We start from the raw sequence: 25,331 nt of genomic DNA on the forward strand, positions 1-25,331 counted from the left end.
TTCAGAAACATGCCTTTTAGAGCTAATCTGAAATTCAAAACCTCACATGTACCAAATCGGACTGCACGAAAACAGTAAATTCCACTGTAGAATATGCCATTTTTGCAAGATAAAAGATAGGTATTATGTTGGATTTTTGTATTCAGTTATCAATAAATGTCCCCTGATATAAAACTGATCATTGCTTGAAGTTACAATGAATGAAAAATGTGTAAAATTGATAGTTGAGTCCACTGACATGAAATGTAATAGAATGACTCGGGTATGGTCTCGATAGAGGTGTTTTTCAGTGGCTGTCAGGATATTGCTATGAGGTTGCTAGGCAGTTGCTATAGTGTATAGTAGGTGGTTAGTGTGTTACTAAGCAGTTACTAGGGTGCTGATGGTGGTTGATATGGTGTTTCTTGGCAGTTACTATGGTGTTTTGGGTCCCTAGGATGTTCTGGTTGTCTTTGCCATGTAGTTGCTTTGTTGCTAGGATAAAATTGATGGCTAATATGGAATTGCTAATGTATTCTGGATGTTTGCTAGTAGAGCTGCACGATTCTGGATAAACTTGAGAATCATGATTTTTTTTTCTTCTAACAAAGAGCAGGATTCTCCCATCTAAACAGACAACTCAATAAAATGTAATAATGTAAAAAAATGTAAAATGTAATTTACTAGAGTTTCTGACAAAATGTTATTTTGCTATAATTGCTATTTAAAAATGTTAAATTAATTAATTCGAATTTTAAAAAATACATTTTGAATTAATTATTTAATGATTCACTCTTGCTTTTTTTGAATGATTCTCTTGAATCAATGATTCAATAACAAAGACGTCTTTAACAGTCGCCCCCTACTTGTACATCCTAGCAATGTAATTGATAGGCTACCGTCGACAAACTCATACATAGCGTCTATTAACTTTTTCCCAGTACTTCTGTTATAATTTGAATGATTGTAATAAAGAAATAAGATACAGTGAGGCTGCAAATACGACAACTGCTTTGCTTTCTTTGGATCAGAGGCAGCGCGAACACAGATCTGAGCTGAATTCCGGTAAAAATTTGATCGTGTCATTTTTTCTATATGAGTTGCTAGGATGTTGCTATGCATACAAATTCCAGGAAGAAACAATCCTCTTTTATAGTCATTCACATTCACCATTTTATTCTATTAATCTTAACAGTCGTATTGGAAAATGTATTCTGAAAGATCTAGTTTTTGTTCTGTGTTATAGCCTATTTTAGACACCTAAGTTAGTTTCCAGGTTCGAATTTATCAGCAGTTGGCCTACTAGGGTGTTATTGGTGTTTGCCAGAGTTTTGCTGTGCGGTTGCTAGGGTTTTAGGTTACTACTAGACTGTGAATGTGAATGACTATATTAAAAGAGAATTGTTTCTTGCTGGAATTTTTATCATAAATTGGAACCTAATGGAAACTAGGAGTCTAAAATGACACAAAACAAAAGCTAGATCTTTCAGAACACATTTTCCAATAAGACTGTTAAGATTAACAGAATAAAATGGTCCTGTAGTGTAGGGCATCAAGTAGGCAATTTAAAAAAATCTTTCAGGATTTATCCAAAAGTAACATTATTTTGACACAATTTCGGTAGGGTTCTGAATATTAAAATAATAATCAATTATTCTTATTTGATCTAGGATTGATGATTTGTGAAACACTGAGCTGGAACTACCCTAACTTTTAGTGTCTGTCAAATGAACGTGCGTCTCTCTGTGGGTAAAGGCTGGCTTATCTAGTTGATCTAAATGAACATGGCCTTTGTGTAAAAACACAATGCATCCATTAGGCTATTACATCAATGGGTTTTGTTTGAGAGCCAATCAATAGACTCATTTGAAAAGCTGCTGTATTTTTGACAGAGCTCAAAACTCTTTATATAGACAAATTCACCAGGATGCGTCTTCAAGTCTTCATGTTCGAGTAGAGATGGATGGCAGACTCTTTACTTTGCTATTTCTGATCATAATTAATATCATCTCAGCATGTGGAAAAGCAGCACCTGGAGGTCTCTCCTGCCCAGAGCACTATCTTGGTTTTGAGAGCTCCTGCTATGAGTTTGTGAATTTCCAGCGTAGTTTCCTCAGCGCTCAGGCTTGGTGTGAGCGGGACGGTGGGCACCTGGCCTTCATGCGCAATGAAGAAACCCAGCAATTTCTCCAAAAACACATGCAGCCGGACCAGGACTGGTGGATAGGACTCGTGTCTTCTGGCATCGACCTCACTCTGGACACAGAAGGTACATAGATGGCACTAGATTATTGTGACATCTTGAATTAATGCTGCCTCGATGGTTAAGTCTAATATGTTTTAGACTAATATATTTAGGATAATATATATTTTGGCCTAAATGTATGCATTAGTCCTACAGTTTCCACCCATTTGGATTAAACAGTTTTAAGGCAAGACACCCCCAGGTCAATAGGGTAAATAATAGATATTAGTACAAACGTTTTTTGTATTACAAGTTTTCTGAAAGGTTATGTTTCAAATGAGGTGTTAACTAATGATATATGCACTCATTTAGATATATTTCTAGAACAAAAAAATCTTCAGAGTACGTGTTCCAATGTTTTTTATTATTTAATTTGACATATTAGAGTCAAATGTTTTTACAGAGTGGAGATACGGTTTTTATCACTCCATAAATCAGAAAATACAGTCAAAAAAACTTTAAAAAAATTAGGAACTGTAAAGTTTGGTGTTTGTGATTGGTACTGAAAATGGAGATTTCTGGCATTATAGATATTGTAATAGAACTGATGAAGTGCTATAAAAGATACACTTAAAAGTTTAATTTGAGATGTTTCCTTTCTACTATTCTGGAGGGGAAAAAAACACTTTATGAAAAGCCAAAAAGCACAAAATCTCAAACTTGACGAATTTTGCCTGTAAGTGGCTTGCCTTAACTTAAAGTGATAGTTCACTTAAAAATGAAAATTCTGTCATCCTTTAACCACCCTCAAGTTGTTTCAAACCTGTATGAATTTCTTTCTTCAGCTGAACACAAGGGAAGATATTCTGAAGAGTGTCAGTAACCAAACAGTTAACTGGAGCCATTGATTTCCATAGTATTTTTTTTTGGAGGTCAATGGCTCCAGTTAACTGTTTGGTTACTGACACTCTTCAAAATATCTTCCCTTGTGTTCAGCTGAAGAAAGAAATTCATACAGGTTTGAAACAACTTGAGGGCGAGTAAAGGATGACAGAATTTTCATTTTAAAGTGAACTATCGCTTTAAAAACAAACTACTAATATTTATATGTGTCAGTCATACGTATATTACGCAGGTGGGATTTATGTAATAGTACTAATAATCTGAATGTGTTAATAATCTGAATAACCAGGGTTGTTTATTATTTATAAACCTTTTTTTTCAATCTCATACATATTGCTTAATCCACAGTTGGCCATATTTTAACCTTGTTCATCCTTTATTACACAATTGTGTTGTTTTCACAATAAACCAATTTGTAATGATTCCATGCATTATGAGAATTTGGAAAAAAAAAAAAAAAATAGATGGAAATATTTAATAATCCATTCCATGACTATGAGTACAGAAATCATCATTTTACCTGTCATAACTCTTTGTCCTCAGAAGGGTTGATCTGGTTAGATGGGTCAGATGTGATGGACTTAGACTGGCTCAGTGAGCCGATGCTGGAAACGGGCTGTGGCCACATCAACACACACTCTGGATTTAACTGGAAGATCACTACTAACTGTAGTCAGGAATATTACTTCATTTGTGAGTTCGGTGAGTTTGACGCTTTCTTTCGTTTGATGTTTTAATATAAATATGCATACTAATATTTAAAGTATTTTAACATGTTTTAATTCATTCATTTTGTTCAAATTAAAAAAAGACAACATGTAATATGAATAAGCCCAATTAGATTGAGTAACTGTCTTCAGTAATTTAACTTTATTTGTGTTTAATGTTTTCTTTCTTTTTATTTATATATAATTATGTACAGTGCCTTGCGAAAGTATTCGGCCCCCTTTGAACTTTGCAACCTTTTGCCACATTTCAGGCTTCAAACATAGATATAAAACTATAATTTTTTGTGAAGAAGCAACAACAAGTGGGACACAATCATGAAGTGGAACGAAATTTATTGGACATTTCAAACTTTTTTAACAAATCAAAACTTAAAAATTCAGTGAGGATCTCTGAATGATCCGATGTTGACCTAAATGACTAATGATGATAAATAGAATCCACCTGTGTGTAATCAAGTCTCCGTATAAATGCACCTGCACTGTGAGTCTCAGAGGTCAGTTTAAAGTGCAGAGAGCATCATGAAGAACAAGGAACACACCAGGCAGGTCCGAGATACTGTTGTGGAGAAGGCAAAAGACCTGAGACTGGGACGGAGATTTGTCTTCCAACAAGAAAATGATCCAAAACATAAAGCAAAATCTACAATGGAATGGTTCAAAAATAAACCTATCCAGGTGATAGAATGGCCAAGTCAAAGTCCAGACCTGAATCCAATCGAGAATCTGAGGAAAGAACTGAAAACTGCTGTTCACAAAAGCTCTCCATCCAACCTCACTGAGCTCAAGCTGTTCTGAAAGGAGGAATGGGCAAAAAATTCAGTCTCTCGATGTGTAAAACTGATAGAGACATAGCCCAAGAGACTTACAGCTGTAATCGCAGCAAAAGGTGGCGCTACAAAGTATTAACTTAAGGGGGTCGAATAATTTTGCACGCCCAATTTTTCAGTTTTGATTTGTTAAAAAAGTTTGAAATATCTAATAAATTTTGTTCCACTTCATGATTGTGTCCCACTTGTTGTTGATTCTTCACAAAAATTACAGTTTCATATCTTTATGTTTGAAGCCTGAAATGTGGCAAAAGGTCGCAAAGTTCAAGGGGGCCGAATACTTTCGCAAGGCACTGTATAATAATATAAGTATTTTAATAAGTGCTGACAATCGATAAAAAAATGACAAGTTAATCACACATTTTTTTCTGTAATTAATTGCGATATTTTTTCTCTCTCCATTTTTTATATTGTAATAATTTCACAGTTACTCTCCAAATTAGTAGAAACAAATTAAAGACTATAGCTATATTTTAAATATTTGTTGTAATGGCATCTTTTTATGAATGAAGGCCAGTATCACTGATACTAATACAACTACTGATGTCTAAAATCGATTGAATTGATGAAATTGATTTGTTGTTTATTTTAAAACATTAATGATAGACATTCAACATTACAGTATAGTTGAAAGCTAAATCAATTTCAACATTTAAAAACTTTTAATTTAGGTGAACTTAAAAATCTTCACATAAACCCACCATAATAAATGTGATATTTACCTGTGGCCTTCATATATACAGATATATATATATACACATATATCGAATAAAGTTGTCAAAACCTTTACTTGCTTACTTTCATAAATTATAAGTTAAATGCTGCCACAAGCTGCTGTCACTTTAGGACCTGCTGCTGCCGCACATGACGCAAATCTGATGCACACTAATCTCACATGAGTCTGACTGATTTTTTGAAAGTTTATTTGTTATTATAAAATGAACAACCAAATAAATACAACACTGTTTATTTGAAATACATTTATTTTATGTTAAGTATACTGAAAATAAGTGTATATATAAATACACTGCATTGATGATGTTCTAAATTAATATAGTTAAAGTCTGCTAAATTGGAACAAATCTTGTACTTAATCTGCTTAAGTTATCCAGAAATAGTGCTGAGGTCCAACTAAACTTTTACTTAAGTGTATTTATGCTAAAATGGAACTATTGCAAGAATACTTTAGGAACACTTTGAAAGTATTAAATGTAAAGCTTGATATTATACAGTGATCATACTATCCTAACTAATAGTGATATTAAAACACATTTAAGCTTAATTTTAGAAAACGTGCATTGTGCAATAAAGAAGTACTCCACATAAAGTTGATTATAATATTTATATCAGTAGTATTTATTAGTAATATTTATATTAGTAGTAGGATACTTAGTATGAAATAAATGTATTTTAAATAAGTATTTTAATATATCGGTGTGCACATTATTTATATAAAATAAGTTCATTATTTATTACGGTAAACAAAAAATAACAGTGTAGCTCCAAAGATATTTTGAAATAGGTATCTCATTTGTATAAATAATAATAATAGAAAAAACTTTAATTTCAACATTTTAAAGACGTTTTTATGAGAAACATGTTTTAAAAAATGAAATTGTTTAAAAGTGGTCCTTTTTGTCTTTTTCCTGCAGAATTGGGACGCTCTCTGTCCTGTGTGGACAGCGCTGTCCTGCAGTGTGGCTCAGATCAGGTGATCGAGGTCGATGAGAGTTTCTATGGCAGGAAGACGCCACATTACTGCAGGAACAACATGGCAAGCTCTCGCGCAGCTTCACCAGAGCAGTGCGGCTGGATCGATGTGCGGGATTTAGTCGCAGGTACTGGATGTCACTAACAAAAAAGCACCAAAACAAACCATATTATCAAGATCTTATTAAGTATTCTGGTATTTGGAAAATTCATATTTCTAATATTCTAATATTCAGTACCAAATACATAAAGCACCTGATACCAGCACTGTAACGGACACCAATTTGACAGGTTTTTAAGTACATAGAGCATCAATTAATTTCGAAACCCTTAATGAGTCGTATATCTCCATCTGACAAGGACAAAACATGCTTTTGTGTGATGTTTGTGAATTGATGCTCTTTTTCGGACTTCTTTCTTTCAGTTTGAATGCCGAGCAAACAATATTAAATCTGAAAGGCAAACACAGCTTCATTGAGCTTTCTTTTACCTGAATATGTAGGGCTGAGGTTTAAAATGACATCATCACATGTAAACCAGATGAACTTGAAAAAAGACCAATGTTTTGATGTTTGAAAAGGTACTAATGGATCTGAAAAAGTCTCTTAATTAGGAAAAAGAATTGTGAACATGTTTATTTGTGAACATAAATATTTACAGAGGATTCAGACAATCTCTTTGTGAAGATGATACTCCTGCTTTAATGTACTTTACTATTGTTGTTAAAGTGCTTAGTGTTTAAAAAGCATGTCAATAATGCCAGTTTGACTGGCCGCACTAATGTATAGTAATGATGAGGTTTTTTGTTGTCTTCCAAGAGCTGTGTAACGGACAGCAGGTTTGCACAGCTGTGACAGATGGTTCGTCTTTCGGAGAGCCGTGTCCTGTACTGGGAAGTTACCTGTCTGTGGAATACCACTGCAAAAGCCGTGAGAGCTGTTTAATATTCACTACTTACAGTATCCACCTTATTTTGCAAAGTGCAGTAAATGGTAAAACTTCAATGTCTTTAATATATTAATAGTCTGAAAGGAACAACAGGACTATCATTAGTATATTCCCTTATCCACCTTATTAAGCTAATAATAAACACTATGGAATCTCTGCCACATATAAAAAAATAACGCTTCGGTAAATCTTAATTAGAACATAATTAAAACAAAGTCTTAATTACGACATACTAAGTCATACTTTTGACTTTTATGTCAAAATTATGACAAAAAAGCAATGATAACAGATTAAATCAAAATAATGACATACTAACTCATGATGCAGTCAGGTCCACTTAAGTTTTAGTCAACTTTTTATTGCCATATTTTACTACATTCACATTTGGCGCTATTGCTCTGTTTTAAATTCCCCATCCTTTTTATGAGCTCCATGAAAGGCCAAGACAGGGAACAGCAGCAGCTGCTTTTAAACTGGGAGGGCAGCGTAAATCTCCCATTGAGAACAGAGCATGAATCAGTGCCAACAGAATGACATTGATTAAGTAAAACACAGTTTAAGGAGGAGCTGGGGAGGAGGTAGGCTGCACAGCAGCGTGTATTGGAAGCAGCTAAGCAGGCAGACGGAACTGAAGCTACGCTTAAGTAAGGTGCCCTGTTTAAAAGTTGCCAATTAAGTGCATAGGAATCTGATCAGCTGCTATAAGCGAAGTTGGAATTTTTCCAATCAGCTTATAGCGGAGCTTGACTATGTGGCCTGCCTGAACTAATACAGAATGCTTGGTTTTTGACATACATCATCATTTTGACTTTTTGTCACATTTATGACAGAAACAAGAAACAATGACACAAGTCTTTAATTAAATGTATTATGCTTACTTAAAATAATGACATAAAAAGTCTCAATTATGACATACTAAGTCATGATACTGTTATACTAAGTCATAAAATAATAATTTTGACATCACAATTATGACAAAAAAGCCTATTTGGACTAAAAAGCAAGCATGTTTTTATGGAAGCCCATTTCCAAAAGAACATGGTAAATCATAATTATAACATTAAAGGTGTCATGAACTGGCTTTTTTATTTATTTTTTGCCACACTAGTAATGTCCGGTTCGCGAACGAATCGTTCTTTTTAACCGGATCTTTATAGTGAACCGGTCGAACAAGTTCACCAAATCTAACTGAATCGTTCTAAACAGTTCGCGTCTCAAAAAAGTTACTATAGTTATTAACTTTCTGACATGAGTGACAGTCTCTCAAACTAGAAATAAACTAATATCTTGAAGTAGATGTTGTAACTCCAATCGTTAGCTGAAGTGAGACATGTTTTGCTGAGAGATCTGATGAACTCACGAGCAGCTGATACTGAGCATGCGCGTGTAACCGAACGTAGCGGTTCTCGGATCCTCGGATCAGCAGTACAGAATCGAAAACCGTTTCTGTCGGACACGTTCGATACTGAGAACCGATGAGCCGATGAGCTGCGCATGCGTGTTATTTGTTCAGAGGAGTTTTAAGTGTATAAAACTAATCACGTTTGGATTCGGAAACATCATAACAAAGCTGTCTCATCACTGTATTATTTTAAAGTTTGGAAACAATGGATTGTAAAACGGTCAAATTAAACATTTATTTGTTTTATCAATAATGCATGATTTTTCAGGAACAGCTTTTATCTTATTTAATTTCTAAGTCGATACACATTTTAAAATTTAATCAAAACAGTAGGTTTGATATAGACTACATATTCAGCTTGCAGCAGTTCGCAGCTCAGCACCCTATGCTCAGCACACACACACACACACACACGCACTGATACAGCGGTTCTCGAGTCAGATCGACCGGGTTGCAATGGATCACCAGTACAGAATCGAGAACCGTTTCTATCGGACACGTTCGATCTTTCAGACATGTTTGATTCTGAGAACCGGTGAGCGGAGATACTGAGCATGCGTGATAGCGTCGTAACCGAACTCTTTCTCTCGGAGTGGGAAAGCTGATGCTGATAATACATGAGCCCGGGTGAACTGAGGATTTGTGTAAGTATTATGTCAATGTAAGTTTTTTTAATCCGTGTAAAACATCAGTGTTTGCACGATAGTGATAGTGACAGTCTCTCAAAATAGAAATAAAACTAATATCTTGAAGTAGTTGTAACAATCGATTCACTTCGATTTGGTGAACTGTATTAAGTGCTGTTGCAAAACATAAATGAAAAAATGTATCCAAGATGATGATGATATCAATAATAATTATTACTATACTAAGTTTTGATTAGAAATACTTTATATGGATGTGTTTGAATGTATTTTTATCCGCCGGGATGATAGAAATGACGTCATTATGTAAAGACGTAAAAGAACCGGTGATCCGGTTTGGCCACACTGGAGACTTGGAAGTAAACGCCCACGGCTAGGATTGGATAAGATTTGCATATTTAATGAGCTTCAGCTCCCCAGTCAGTTCAGTTCACATGAGGGAGGGATTGTTTTGAAAGCGGAAACCGGAATGATTCTCTCGATCATAGGGCTCGTAAACGTCTTTATCTAACAAACACAATGATTTATTTCTCATCCACCCACGATTGATTGGAATATTATTTCTGTATTACATGGCCCAAACACACAAACGTTTTTCCCCACGTGAGCTGTAACTTCTTTAAAAATAAAGATCAGTCACACATTCCTAATATTAGGATCCAAAGGAAGAGGAAAGGAATGCAGCGACTGTGTTCTTCCACAATATCTTGCTATCTTCTTCAGCATGTTTATTGCTGCTGGCTAGCGTGATCAGATGAGTCGGTGGGCGGGGCTACTGAATTACACGTGCTTATTATTCTGTAGAGGCGTGTTTCGTCAGCCGATGACGTCAGGATGAAGCTCACGATCGTTTTCTGGGCCTGGTGTTTATAAAAGCTTTTCTTTGAATAACAAGGACGCTTTCAGCTCTGAAACTTACAGGATAATATTATATTGCCATGACCTTTATATATACATATGTATGAAACATACGATTTGTGACATACAATTTGAAAATGCTTAGGATGTCATTATTAAGACTTTGTATGTCCTAATTTGACTTAGTATGCCATCATTTCTTATTTGTCATAATTGTGACATGTCAAAATTATTATTATATGATTTGGTATGACTAAATCATGACTTAGTATGTAATAATTAAGACTTTTTATGTCAAAATGATGATGTATGTCAAAATCATGAGTAAGTGTCATAATTAAGACTTTATGTCATAATTTTGACTTAGTATGTTATCATTTCTTTTTTGTCATAAATTGTGACATAAAAGTCAAAATCATGACTTAGTATGTCGTAATTAAGACTTTGTTTTGATTATGTTCTAAATAAGATTTACCAAAACAATATTTTTTTTTATATGTGGTGGAAATTCCACAGTGTTTATTATTAGCCTATACGGTAATAAATTCAAATAATATGGTAAATGCTAGTTTGCAATATCAAGCAGAATAATGGACTGTTTTTGAACACAATCAATTTACAAATAGCTGTGCATTAAAAATAAGGTGGATGGGGAACATACCAATAGTCCTGTTGTTCCTTTCAGACTATTAATATATTACAGACATTGAATTGTCCTTATAAATAACATATAGGCGAAGACCTGTGTGATTAAGATATGAGTTACGTCTGTTTCACCAACAATGTATTTTTTCATAATGCAGAAGCCTCTGGTGTTATTGTGAAAAGATCTGCAGATGGTGAGGGAGAAGGATCTTTTGTTAAGGTAATCAAATTGATTTTTCAGTGTGATCATTTAAACGTTTTTAGAACTGTGCTTTGTACTTTTTATTTATTCAGTTTAAATTATTTTTTTCATGAAGGGTCTTAAACAGCTTGTCAATGTTAGTTTTGTCATGATGACACTTTCACCCTAACAAGATATGACTTTAGTAATATTTATGGACTCATAAATCCCCCTCGCCCCTCTGTTGCAATTTATTTACTGATCTCAAAATCTATGTAATACAACCCCAAATCAGAAAAAGTTGGGAAAGTATGGAATGTGCAAATAAAATAAAAAATTTCTAAATTTCTAAGATTTCTAAAATTACTTTGACTTCTATTTCATTGCAGACAATATGAACACAAAATATTTCATGTTTTGTCTGGTCAACTTCATGTCATTTGTAAATATGCATCCTTTCCTGTCATTCAGACCTGCAAAACATTTCAAAAAAAGTTGGGACAGTAAAGCATTTACCACTTTGTAATGTTGCCATTCCTTTTCACAACACTTAAAAGACATTTAGGGACTGAAGACACCAAGTGATGAAGTGTTTCCGGTGTAATTTTGTCCCATTCTTCCTGCAAACAAGTCTTAAGGTGGACAACAGTACGGGGTCTTCATTGTCGCATTTTACGCTTCAAAATGTGCCACACATTCTCTATTGGAGACAGGTCGGGACTGCAGGCAGGCCAGTCAAGTACCCGTACCCTCTTCCTCCGCAGCCAGGACTTTGTAATGTGTGCAGAATGTGGTTTTGCATTGTCTTGTTGAAATATGCATGGACGTCCCTGGAAAATATATCTTCTTGAAGGCAGCATATTATGCTCCAAAATCTCTGTACTTTTCAGCATTAATGGTGCCTTCACAGAAGCTTTGCAAGTTACCTTTGCCAAGGGCACTGACACAACCCCATACCATGACAGACCCTGGCTTTTGGACTTGTTGCTGGTCACAGTCTGAATGATCCTTTTCTTCTTTGGTCCGGAGCACACGGCGTCCATTCCTCCCAAAAAATACCTGAAATATTGATTCATCTGACCACAGTACACATTTCCACTGTGTGATGGTCCATCCCAGATGACTCCGAGCCCAGAGAAGTCGACGGCGCTTCTGGACACTGTTAACATAAGGCTTCCTTTTGGGACAGTACAGTTTTAACTGGCATTTGTGGATGTAACTACCTATTGTGGTACTTGACAAAGGTTTGCCAAAGTAGTCCTGAGCCCATGTGGTGATATCGCTTATAGATGAATGACGATTCTTGATGCAGTGCTGCCTGAGGGATCGGAGATCACAGTTGTTCAGCTTAGGCTTACGGCCTTGTCCTTTATGCACTGAAATTCCTCCAGATTCCTTGAATCTTGTAATTATGTTATGCACTGTTGAATGTGAAATATCCAAATCTCTTCCTATCTTTCTTTGAGGAACATTGTTTTTAAACATTTCAATAATTTTCTCACGTATTTGTTGGCAAACTGGCGATCCTCGGCCCATCTTTGCTCCTAAAGGATTAGATCTTTCTTGGATGCTTCTTTTGTACCAAATCATAATTTCAATCACCTGTTGACATCACCTGTTTCAAATAACATCATTATTTAACCCTTTTACCTCATTACTAGCCCTAAATTGCTCCTGTCCCAACTTTTTTTTAAATGTGTTGCAGGTCTGAATGACAGGAAAGGATGCATATTTACAAATGACATGAAGTTGACCAGACAAAACATGAAATATTTTGTGTTCATATTGTCTGCAATGGCATACAAGTCAAAGTAAATTTAGAAATCACTACTTTCTTTTTTTATTTGCGTTTTCCAAACTATCCCAACTTTTTCTGATTTGGGGTTGTAGTTCCAGGGATTCTCATTAATGATTAATTTCCCTTTAATCCTTTAGTCATTTTCAGGAGGAGGAGAAGGAGGAAAAGGACAAGGAGGAAAAGGAGAATGTCAAGAAGGAAAGGGAGAAGGTGGAGAAGATCAAGGAGGAAAAGGACAAGGAGGAAAAGGAGAAGGAATAGGAGGAAAAGGAGAAGGTCAAGGAGGAAAAGGAGAAGGTGGAGAAGGACAAGGAGGAAAAGGAGAGTGTCAAGGAGGAAACGGAGAAGGTGGAGAAGGACAAGGAGGAAAAGGACAAGGTGGAGAAGGACAAGGAGGAAAAGGAGAAGGGCAAGGAGGAGAAGGACAAGGAGGAAAAGGAGAATGTCAAGGAGTAAAAGGACAAGGAGGAAAAGGAGAAGGTCAAGGAGGAAAAGGAGAAGGTCAAGGAGGAAAAGGAGAAGGTGGAGAAGGACAAGGAGGAAAAGGACAAGGAGGAAAAGGAGAAGGTCAAGGAGGAAAAGGAGAAGGTGGAGAAGGACAAGGAGGAAAAGGAGAATGTCAAGGAGGAAAAGGACAAGGAGGTGAAGGACAAGGAGGAAAAGGAGAAGGTCAGGGAGGAAAAGGAGAAGGTGGAGAAGGACAAGGAGGAAAAGGAGAATGTCAAGGAGGAAAAGGAGAAGGTCAAGGAGGAAAAGGAGAAGGAGGAAAAGGAGAAGGTCAAGGAGGAAAAGGACAAGGAGGAAAAGGAGAAGGTGGAGAAGGACAAGGAGGAAAAGGAGAATGTCAGGGAGGAAAAGGACAAGGAGGAAAAGGAGAAGGTCAAGGAGGAGAAGGTGGAGAAGGACAAGGAGTAAAAGGAGAATGTCAAGGAGGAAAAGGACAAGGAGGAGAAGGACAAGGAGGAAAAGGAGAAGGTCAGGGAGGAAAAGGAAAAGGAGAAGGTGGAGAAGGACAAGGAGGAAAAGGAGAATGTCAAGGAGGAAAAGGACAAGGAGGAAAAGGAGAAGGTCAAGGAGGAAAAGGACAAGGAGGAAAAGGTGAAGGTGGAGAAGGACAAGGAGGAAAAGGAGATGGTGGAGAAGGACAAGGAGGAAAAGGAGATGGTGGAGAAGGACAAGGAGGAAAAGGAGATGGTGGAGAAGGACAAGGTGGAGAAGGACAAGGAGGAAAAGGAGATGGTGGAGAAGGACAAGGTGGAGAAGTACAAGGAGGAAAAGGACAAGGTGGAGAAGGACAAGGAGGAAAGGACAAAGAGGAACAGATTTGTTATTCTGGTAGAGAGAATACACTCACTTTGCTAATCTCGTAAGATTTAACATTTATTTTCCATTACCTTGAACTCTGAAAAAAGGGTAACACTTTATTTTGAAAGTCCACTTTAGACATTCTACTATAACTACAAGTAACTTTGCAACTACATGTCAACAATCAGTAATTAGAGTATTAGTATTTTCTGCCTAATATCTGCTAACTCTTTTTTTTGCTCCTCTAACAGAAATCATTCTGAACCCTCTTAGAAGAATAAGTATTTATTTGATACAGTGGCTAAATTAATGAGAAATATAGCTTCAACGTCTGATGTTTTCTAAACAGCACAGTATCAATTACTTGCGAGATTGATAATATAAGAGAGAAAATTATGCAATTGTCTAGTAAAGTATCGCATCAGACATTGTAGTGTCCCTGAGGAAAAAAATAATTCATTGCTAGGAAGAATGGTCTTAACACGTTAAATCATCAAAATCAACAAGTATATGTTCCCACTAAGCTACTGAAAGTGATGCGTTCAGAGGTCATAGATGCCTTTAATATCATCAGGATACATACCGAAAACATTTAAGCTGGCTATTGTTAAACTTCTCATTAAAAAAACGCAACTTGATCCTACAGAATTAGTCAACCGAACTTGGCCGAACTTGAATCTACCTTATAGAAGTGAACGTGCGAGAGACGTGGGAGGAGAGAGCGAGACCTGTGCGTGTTTGAGAATTAGTGTAACCCTCGCATAACCCTCTCTCAGTTATTATATCACCTTGTAAAGAAAGACTACACGCCTGCACACAAATGCATACAAACGCACATGCATATAGACCAGGGGTGTCCAAAGTTTTCTAGTATGCCTAATAAGACCTTGATTAGCTGGTACAGGTGTGTTTAATTGGAGCTGGAGCTACTCTGCAGGATAGTGGCCCTCCAGGAGCAGGATTGGACACCCCTGCTATAGACCCTTTTACAGCCCACGTGATCAAAGAGTTGCGTGCGCATTTTGGCAACGGAAGTGGTGTTGTTCCCTAGTGGTTCTAACGTGTGAGCAACTCCGAAAGTTTATCAAAACGGTTTCCTAGCATCAAAATGTATTCCCAGCATCTGGCTGTTGCGTTTTTGGTTGCACTAATCGCTATTCCACCAATGGGCTTAAGTTTTATAGAATTCTGACAGGATCACGGCCGTTTCAAAAGAACCGGCGGTACGCAGGCGATTAAATGCATTGATTGGAACGAGGACATAAAAATGCTCGCATAAAAAAAATCATTTGTAAAACATTTACTGCACTTGAAACTTAATTATTTATAATAAACCTCGCAGCATTGGCTGCCACTGGTGTGTATAATGTACCCCACCCCCAGATTATCATATCAATAATCACAGTATTTATCAATTTCATTTGTAATGATTGAAAAATAGTTTAATTGCAAAATAACCATCTGAGAAATGTATGCAAGCAACATAGTTGCTATTAAAGTACTATAGCATTACAAAATTAAACTTTAAACAAAAGTGTCGACACGAATCAATAACATAAAATGTAAGGAAAATGATAAATGTATGTCTGTGTGAAGAATAAGAATAAATGTAGAAAATTGTATTGGACATACTGTACATGCCCACAGACAACGTATTCATAAGCATCCAGTGATTTATATGCTTGTCTCGGGTGTACACGCTCGGTTTCTCAACTAAATACGTATATATCCAACCACTAAGTTATATCTGGCCATCTGCTAACGTCTTCTATCCACTCCACTATAGTACACGGATCTGGTAGCCGAATACCATTTGATAAAGTCAACTTTTTAAAATAACTTTCTCAGTTTGTGTTGCTTAATCCGCTCACGTAGCTTGACATGCTGCTGATTCTCGCCACAGTTTGTTGCCAAAATGCGCGCGCATACGTTGCTACGTCATCATTGTATACAAACAGTAAAAGGGTCTATAGACTAAACACGTAATACACATGTGCAGTCACCGTTTTGACAGAGTTATGTTTTTGAAGTTTACACAGAGATGATTACAATTTTGATTACTGTTTTCAAAAAGTTGCACTTTGAAACCTATTTCAAAGTTTGCGTTCTTGGGCCACCAAAACACCATTGCAAATGAACAGCCATAACACAACATTTTTTGTGTGTGAAAACAGTGTTGTGTAAAGCCCCCCTAAATTAATAGCAATGATTTTTACAACGGAAATGAATCAATGCTGAACTTACTTAAAGAGATAATTCTCCCAAAAATGAAAATTACCCCATGATTTACTCCCCTTCAAGCCCTAGGTATATATGACTTTCTTCTTTCAGACGAATACAATTTAAAAGAAAATTCTGGCTCTTCCGTTGTTTAAAATGGCAGTGAATGGGAGCTCAAAAAGGCCAAAAAGTGCATCCATCAATTATAAAATGAATCCGGGGGGTTAATAAAGGCCTTCTGCTGTGATTCGTTGGGTTTGTGTACGAAAAATATCCATATTTATAAAGTATAATATCTAGCTTTCGCTAAACCGCCTTTCAATTTCTGAAAAAAGCGTAGCTGTATGATGTAGGACCTTTGTAAGGTGTAGCGGAGTACTTACAAAGTAAGTGGATTACTTTTGGCCTTCAAATTTTGGGCTCCCATTCACTGCCATTATAAAGCTTGGAAGAGCCAGAATATTTTTTTAATATGACTCTAAATGTATTGATCTGAAAAAAGAATGTAATATACACCTAGGAGGGCTTGACGGTGAGTAAATCATGGAGTAATTTTCATTTTTGGGTGAACTATCCCTTTAAACTCGACAATGGCTTTCTTCTAGATCTGCTGTACAGCCAAAACAATCTTTGTTGCATAATTTTCCTGTTATCACTGTAAAGCTGCTTTGAAACATTCTGTAAAAAGTGCTATATAAATAAAGGTGACTTGACTTGACTTGTAAGTAACTTTGTAAGTAACATGTAAACGAATTCTACTAACCGTAACCCTAAACTAATAGTCTTCTTATACTCTATAATGAGACAGTTGGTTGGCATGCCATTGCAAAATTATTAGAATATCTAAAATGGACCTTCAAAATAAAGTGTACCAAGAAAAGTTGTTTTTCTCTCTGATGTTTTCATATCTGTTGTTGTATGGAGGTTATGAAGAAAGTTGATCTGTTTGTATTTGTATTTTCTTCCAGCTGCCCAGTTTGTGATACAAATATTAAAAAGGAGAAAATCAATTTGAAGCTAGAAAACTCTGACTGTGACAAGATTTACTGGTATGTGGAAGGTCAATCAGAAGGGGAAACAAAGGTAAGTACAGTCAATTTCAAATGTTCTATGTGTCGTAATTTTATTTAGTAAGATTACTATAAGGCTACTGAATAAAATGTCTATACTTTTTTACGCTGATATGCAGCTGCTTCTTTAATTTGTATAATAACTGGCTTTTACATTGTTTTGTTTCAAGAAAAATGTGCTGAATCTACAAGACCAAGATGGAAAAGAGTTGGAAGTTAAAGTTAGAAAACTTAGACCTTTAAAGAAGGACATCCTCGTATTGGTGATTTGTGCGTTGATTTAACATTTTTTGACTACAGAAGCTATTGCATTATATCTATGTATAAAGGGCATATAATGACTATTTCTGTATGATTTAGGCAAAAAAGGTGGAACAACTTCTTATGGGCAGCGCATCATAAATTATTCCTTAATAGAGACAGACAATAATCAGCTCAAGCAAAACCTCGAAAACCAGTTGAAACTACCTAGAGGGGACGACACAGAAGAGGTAAAAAAGGATGAAAGAGAAAATGAAAAATGTCATCTTTTAATCACCCTCGCGTTGTTCCAAACCTTTAGTTTATTTCTTCTGTTGAACACTAAGGAAGATATTTTAAAGGATGTCGGTAATCAAACCGTTGACAGCACCCATTGACTTCCATATAGCAGTAAAAAAAATACTATGGAAGTCAATGGGTGCCGTCAACTGTCTGGTTATCAACATTCTGACTGTACTAAAAATCACCTCATCAACTTACTAACTCAACTTAATTACTCTCTTCGGCTTCCGTGGTCAATTACGCTCATTCCTGTGTCCTTAAACATGAGGTTTGAGTCTGAGAAGGGGGCGGGGCAAACAATATTTATCATTTGGACTGCAGTACTCATTTCAACCACTAGCTGTCATTCTTACATATAGCACCTTTAAAATATCTTATTTTCTGTTCAACAGAAAAAAGAAACTTATACAAGTTTGGAACAACTTGAGGGTGAGGAAATGATGACATTTGTAGGCTATAAGGTGGCCAGATGTCTGACATGGAAACCAGGGACATTTCCTATTTTTCCTATATTAGTGGTCAAAATATCACTGAAATCTCATTTGTTATCATTTCTTGTGGGTTACCTATAATTAACATTAATAATTATTAAGATGATTTAGTATTTTTGTTCTGGTTTTAATTCAATTCACTGCATCTGCCAAAAAAAAAAAAAAAAATTACACAATGAAAACAGTTAGTAACACAAGCCATACCAATGTTTTTTTTATATTTGTGATCAGACTTCAGCTATCGAATTGGATCAAATCTTGAAAATGGGTTGTTCAAAAGAAAAAAAAGTTTGGATCACAAAATCTTGGTTTTGATTACTGATCCCAGCAGAAGGGTGGATTTTAGGGACAACAATTCAATAAAACTTTAAAACTGGCCAAAACATAAAACATTTGTATCATATAATACACAAACACATATTTTTATTTTGCTCTTGCTTAGTTTAACTGTTAAAGTAATACATTAGAAAAATACATTAGGCTACCTATTAAGCATTTCGGTAGCCTACAGTAAAAGTAAAAAGTGCCATAAAATAATCCCCAAACAGCTGTAAATATCAAACAAAAGTAGCTCATTGTTAACATCTTTTGGTGAAAATAATCCCTATATGATTGCTTCTATAACCGGCAGCCTGCTGTATATGTGTTGGTGGGGCTTGTTATGTATTTGCGGGTTGTTTAGAACGAGCTGTAAAACGTTGACATTTTTGAGGACAGCTCCTTAGCGGCTCGAGGACAGAACACCAAAAACTGGGGCTGTCACCAGAAAATGGGGATGTCTGGTCACCTTAATATTATCTGGTCATCTTCCTATATATATATATATATATATATATATATATATATATATATATATATATATATATATATATATATATATATATATATATATATATATATATATATGAAAAGGGTATTTTTGTGGTTTTCCACATCATGTGTGTAATATCTATTCCCAAATATCTATTTCCCACTTGCAGATCAAAGAGGACATTCTTTCAGACATGTGTTCAATTTTAGAAGGTTTTGCAATACTCCAGCAACCCACAGATATGGTGCACTATGCCAGCGCTTTGAAAAGCCTCATTAAAGATGAGGACAAAGTGAATGCTAATGCACAGGTAGTACTGTGACCAAACACAAAGTTTAGACATGTGATCAAGTGTTAGTTAAAATGGCTGATGAGGCACCTTTCTTTCACAGAAGTTTGCCTGTTGCGTACTGGATGTCATCAGTAACTCCCATCGGTCCATCGATCTGACTCCAGAGAACATCATGACACTAGCTGAAACAGCCAAACTCATCGTTGAGTCCACTAGTCACATTCTCGGCGCCTTTAATAGGGACAGAAAGGTAAATTCTTTCCAAAAATTGTCTGATTGAAACTGCTAATCTTCCTTAGGTTAGGCATGTTTTGGGACATGGTTGTTGGCTATAAGACAACACTGGGGGAAAAAACAATTAAATTACTGTATTTTGTTTTTAAAGTGCATTTTTGCAATGGTTTAATTAAAAAGCATGGTTTCAAGTTGAAGCTTGTCCTGTTCAGTTTGTCTAAAAGTAAATACTTACCACAGATTTTTTATTTAAATGAATTACTTTAGGCATATTCTACTGACTACAAGTAACTTTGCAACTAAATGTCAACATACTCTTTTATCAAATGTCTTACTAGGCATACTAGAAAAGTATAGGCATGTGTGTTGAGGCAAGCTGCAGCTAAACCCTTGAAGGACAGCCCTCCAGGACTGACTTTGGACACCCCTGCCCTGCCCCAAAGGGACATGGTGGTGGAAAAATAGCAAAAATGGTGGCTTTTGCATTCTCTCGCAACGTTTTGTTCTTTCCGAAGGCAAAACTTCATGGGGGAACGCAAAACTTTTGCAAGAGAACTGAAAAGCATTGAAATATTTTTTCCATCTCTCATATTTTTTCCACCACCATATCGCTTTAGGGCAGGGGTGTCCAATCCTGCTCCTGGAGGGCCACTTTCCTGCAGAGTTTAGCTCCAACACCAATGAAACACACCGGAACCAGCTAATCAAGGTCTTACTAGAAACTTCCAGCAGGTTTGTTGAGGCAAGCTGGGGCTAAAGTCTGCAGGACAGCGGCACTCCAGGACTGAGTTTGGACACCCCTGCTTTAGGGGCTCCTTAAAAATTCAACTTTCATGTTATAGCTAAATTAAAAATTTGTTAAAAAAGTTAAAACACTAAGGCCGTGTGTCCACCAAACCGCTTTTTCATGCTGCTGGCTGGCATTTGTTTTCAATGAGAGCGCCGCGTTTTTAGAACGCCTGGAGCGCACCAAATCGCTGAGCGAGTATTTCACACTCACGCGCTGAGCGCTCAGCGTTCTTTACTGGTCGCTGAGAGTTGAAGCATGTTCAACTTTGACTAAAACGCAGCGCTCGTCACTGTCACTTTTTACCCAGCCGTCCAATCACAGTGGAAGAGGGGCGGGACAAACACAACAGACAAACCGCCACATTCTTCGTGTTGTCATCAAATGACAACAAGCAATAATAACGAAACAAAAGGATTTAACAGAGCAAATACTTTACATTGTATCTGCAATTTTATATAGAATCAATACAGGAACAAACTACCTGTGAAATTAGAAAGACCTCCTCGGATTTTCCATATCAAAACAACAAGCAAGTCTCAACTGAGGAGAAAAAACGCTGCCTGCCAAAACGCTCTCAAGCGCTCACAGCGAGGCCTTTTCAGCTGGCTAAAAACACTTTTGTGGACACACGGCCTAAGTGAATATCACATTGACCTACATTAAGTAACATTTTGGCTAGAAAATACTTTAAATATATTGTATGGCCCAATGCGCATGGTCTAAAAGGGTTGTCCCTAGTCTCTTAATGAGTCATGGGTATGTTTTTGGGGTAATGTGCAATAAACCAATTAGAGTCTCATCTCCCATTACCTTTAAAAGCCAGTGGCGCTCGCACCATGGTGGATTCGCTATTTATTGTGCCGGGTGTATGATAGGGCCTTTTGTATCTGGGGAAAAAAATATTCTGGATTACAATATTAAATCTAATCTTAAATCTGAATTTAAGGTTTGATCCAAACCAATATAATTTGGGAGATAAGTAAAAAAAAAAGGCTTTCTTTTTCTATATTATTGCAAAGTATAATTTTGTTCAGTCCATGTTAAACTAGTATGACAGGTATGCTTTTCTGTTACTGGACCAAGATGGTAAAGGGATTTTGTAAAGGGATTACTAGCAGTTTGCACCAGTTAATGACTAGGCAGAAACCTGCAATCATGTTCTAAAACATCATGTTAGTAAAGTAGAGAAATCTGCTGATGCATTCTTATTGCCTTTCAGATTGCCATCTCTAGTTATATGCTCAATGCAGTGGACTGTGTGCATAAATTCCTGCTAGCAAATAAAACACCTGATCTGGAGCCCTTCATCATCAGCACTCCTAATGTCCAAATTTACGTCAACCGGTAGGACAATCAGATTTCAATAAATTACTGTGATCAGTGACAATAAAACTGAACATTGAGAACATTTGTGTGTTTTGTTGTTTTTCTGGTTAGGTTATCTCCAATTAACCTCCAGAAAGAGCCGTTCAGTGTCCAGAACAGTCTAGCCAGCTTCAAGCTTCCAAACCTGGGCTCTGATATTCTGCCTGTAGATGAGCCAGTGGATGTGAAAGTCAGTGTTTTTCATTCACCATGAGCCTTAAAACATCTATACAAGATTACATTTGACCATTTATAACCGATGTACATTGGACAATTTTAATTTGTTGTAGTCAGGAATGATTCAAACATGCAACCTTATTTTCAGGACTTGAAATCCTAGTACTGCATTTGTTTGAACCTTTTCTACAATAACCGATAGGTCTAGTGCGCATTTTATTATATGCTGTACTAATGTTACAGATGCTTTGCACATATGATACAGTACACATACTCTTTTCACAGATGACACATTTTATCATTGATCCGTGGATTGAAGGTCAGCCCATTAATAGTAGTGTGGCTGGTTTGTCCCTTTCCCAAACAAATGGCTCTGGGATTCCAGTGGCAAACCTTACTGAGGAGATTGAGGTTTGATTGATTTTATTCTTACCTTTATAGTGTGAAAAGTACATTTAGTATAAACTACACCGAACAATCTGTATAATATATAATATGAGAATGGGGTCGCGAGCGGCATTCGTCCAACCGATGGCAATGCCACCACAAATAAGCAAATAGAAAGTTAAAGGTGCTGTCTGTCATTTTTTTTGACTTTGCCAAATCATTAAAATACCATAATATGCAGATATTGAGGAAACTTGTTTACATACTTATTTCTCCGGAAAAATGCCACATCCAGTAATTCTACTTTGAAATGCATGTTCCGTGTTGAAATGTGTCTGTTTTTGTTTTGGTCTGTGTGACTCCGCCCACTGCCAGTTGAAAGTAGTATTAGTAGTATTATAGTATTTTGAATCCGCAGGCTGCCAGCTGACGGAAAACAAATTGTATTGCAGCCATGGAAGTCAGCAAACAAACAGTGTCAGAAATTGCAGCTTCTACCCGACCTAAAACGTCTTGGCATCTAAAAGGCTTTATGACTGAAGGCATGTTAAAATACAGATACACTAGCTGAACAACTTACAGTTTAAAGCTTGTAGATTTTCGTTGTCATTTGAGCTTGTTATTTTTGATTGTCTTCAATCTGGACACCCGTGTGAGCATTGTGTCTGAGGAGGTGGGAGCAAGGAAACAACTCTTTTCAATATTTTTAATTTGGACTGCAGTACTTATTTAGGGCCAGATTTAATAACAGCTTGCAATTATTTTGGTGTTAAAAAATACTGTCAGGATTAACTAAAGGCACAGCAAATGTGCGCTAAAAAGGCATGGACAAGTTTGTTTTTATGGCTGAATTTAATGTATATGCATTTGTAGGAGTTTCCCTTTCAGACACAACAGTTATGGGAGGAGAATATTTAAATTAAGCGCCAGGCAATTTACTGGTACAAAAGAGCATGACTTAAACCAGACGCTAATTTGCTCTGCTCTTGGTAGATTGTGTTGTTCATTATGGAAATAATCCGGCTGCGTCAGTTTGCTTTCATTTTACTTTGTCAGTAGATCACGCACTGAACTCCCATCAGTGTTTTTTTAGTTGTGGCCTGTTTAGTAAAGCTGGCTCTTAATCCGCTAGCTGTCAATACATACTGCACCTTTAACGCAGGGTTTAGAAATGTACAGTGTGAAACAGCAGTTTCTCAATACCCAGGAGTAATTGATATCCCCAGGTATATTACGAGCAACGTGAAGCAAAATAGCACAAGATTCCTTTTACCCAGGTCTTAGAATAACCCAATGTGAAAAGCCCTTTCAAAATTCATTCAAATGCTGTCTTGAGTCAAAAATAATGGCTTTTGAGCAGGGGAAACACATTACACCTATAAAAGCTTATATCATCAGAATGTGTAAATAGTCAAGAGGTTTCACTGAAAATGTTCAATCTCCAGATCTTTTTACCGAGGCTGGGCACAGCAGTGACCAGCTCAGTTCTGGATCTGAGAAACTCCAGCACTTCGATGATAACTATAACCACCTCCAGAATCACTCTGGTCTTAAAGTTACGTCCCTCTGAAGAGTTAACACTACTGGTACTGCTGGGTTATCAGCGCTATCCTACTGAGGAAAACAATGTAGCCAAAGTTACATTTCCTAGACAAGGAAATTCACAAGGTGAGACATTTGCTGGAAACAACACAATGGTTTATTAACAAAGGGAGCTTTTTGTAAAGGGGTTACTTTTTATAATCTTTTCACACAGACGAAAGGTACACATGGGTACTTGGCCCCAGTGACATGGCAATATACGAGGGCATTTACTACCTACATATACGACCTGTTGTTGGTCCCGGCATAAAGTCTGTTAATGCATCAATAACAATTACATCCATTACTGCTCAGTGCATTTTCTGGGAAGAAAACAGATCCAACTGGAGTGACCATGGCTGTAGGGTGAGTGCTGACTCTTTCCTTTTGTGTGCCAGTGGTGGAAACCATAAATGCGAACGTTGCTGACCTCTGAGCTCGTTTACAGCTGATATTAAGATGCGTGTTGGTCTATCGGATCACAAGTGGACGGCGGCAAATACAGGTGTAAACGGGAGGTAAAAAGTTTTGAGCCTGTCCACTTTCGACCATTTCCAGAGGTAGTCGAAAACAAATTTGATCAGTTTGCTTTCCAAGTTATGAGGTGGTTTGAGTAGCCATAAAAGACCGCCATCTCTCTGTCTACTGACCTTGTGTGAACATTATTGGAAGCGCGTGAAATGAAAATATACCAAGCACAAGCGTTTGGCTGGTCTTGCGGCTGTCAGAAAATAAACAAAATGCTGAATGCTTTCCATGTGTTTTTTCATTTTTTTCCAAACATGTTTATATGTAAATTGCATGATCTGATTTTATCCATTAGACAGAAAGATCTAAAAAAGACAATACATTTACCCACCCATAGACCATCCCCTTGAAGAAATCAGGACAGATGTGGTTGAAAGTGGACAAAAGAGACGGATTAAAGGTGTCATGAACTGGCTTTAAAAAAAATGATACTGTTGTCTGAGGTCAACTTATGACGTTCAAATTGTTTTTACATTCAAAACATCATAACTAATAAGTAATAGGCTATTTTCTACGCTGGTTTTGAGGCTCTCTCCGGAACGCTGGGTTCTGATGGGCGTGACGCAGTGGAGACTTGGAAGTAAACGCCCACGGCTAGGATTGGATAATATTTGCATATTTAATGAGCTTCAGCTCCCCTGTCAGTTCAGTTCACATGAGGGAGGGATTGTTTTGAAAGCGGCCGGAATAATTCTCTGAAGAGGATCAGTCTCAAAACGTAAACAAACA

The 25,331-nt window shown here is 36.7% G+C and overlaps 1 protein-coding gene across 1 annotated transcript in view; it reads left to right on the forward strand.

Moving 5' to 3' along the window:
• Positions 1-1,818: 1,818 nt before the first annotated feature.
• Positions 1,819-25,331, forward strand: part of pkd1l2b (polycystic kidney disease 1 like 2b) — a 44,866-nt gene continuing 21,353 nt past the window's right edge. The window contains exons 1-17 of the mRNA XM_067447864.1: positions 1,819-2,248; positions 3,611-3,769; positions 6,275-6,460; positions 7,151-7,261; positions 10,988-11,049; positions 12,946-14,017; positions 14,078-14,174; positions 17,302-17,416; positions 17,574-17,673; positions 17,764-17,894; positions 19,418-19,558; positions 19,641-19,790; positions 21,784-21,908; positions 22,002-22,119; positions 22,392-22,517; positions 23,939-24,161; positions 24,250-24,440. Coding sequence (XP_067303965.1) covers positions 1,939-2,248; positions 3,611-3,769; positions 6,275-6,460; positions 7,151-7,261; positions 10,988-11,049; positions 12,946-14,017; positions 14,078-14,174; positions 17,302-17,416; positions 17,574-17,673; positions 17,764-17,894; positions 19,418-19,558; positions 19,641-19,790; positions 21,784-21,908; positions 22,002-22,119; positions 22,392-22,517; positions 23,939-24,161; positions 24,250-24,440 — 3,417 coding nt within the window. The 5' untranslated portion in view covers positions 1,819-1,938. The remainder of the gene's footprint in view (positions 2,249-3,610; positions 3,770-6,274; positions 6,461-7,150; positions 7,262-10,987; positions 11,050-12,945; positions 14,018-14,077; positions 14,175-17,301; positions 17,417-17,573; positions 17,674-17,763; positions 17,895-19,417; positions 19,559-19,640; positions 19,791-21,783; positions 21,909-22,001; positions 22,120-22,391; positions 22,518-23,938; positions 24,162-24,249; positions 24,441-25,331) is intronic.

Source organism: Pseudorasbora parva, chromosome 1, assembly GCF_024679245.1.
Source record: "Pseudorasbora parva isolate DD20220531a chromosome 1, ASM2467924v1, whole genome shotgun sequence".
NCBI classification, from domain to species: Eukaryota; Metazoa; Chordata; class Actinopteri; order Cypriniformes; family Gobionidae; genus Pseudorasbora; species Pseudorasbora parva.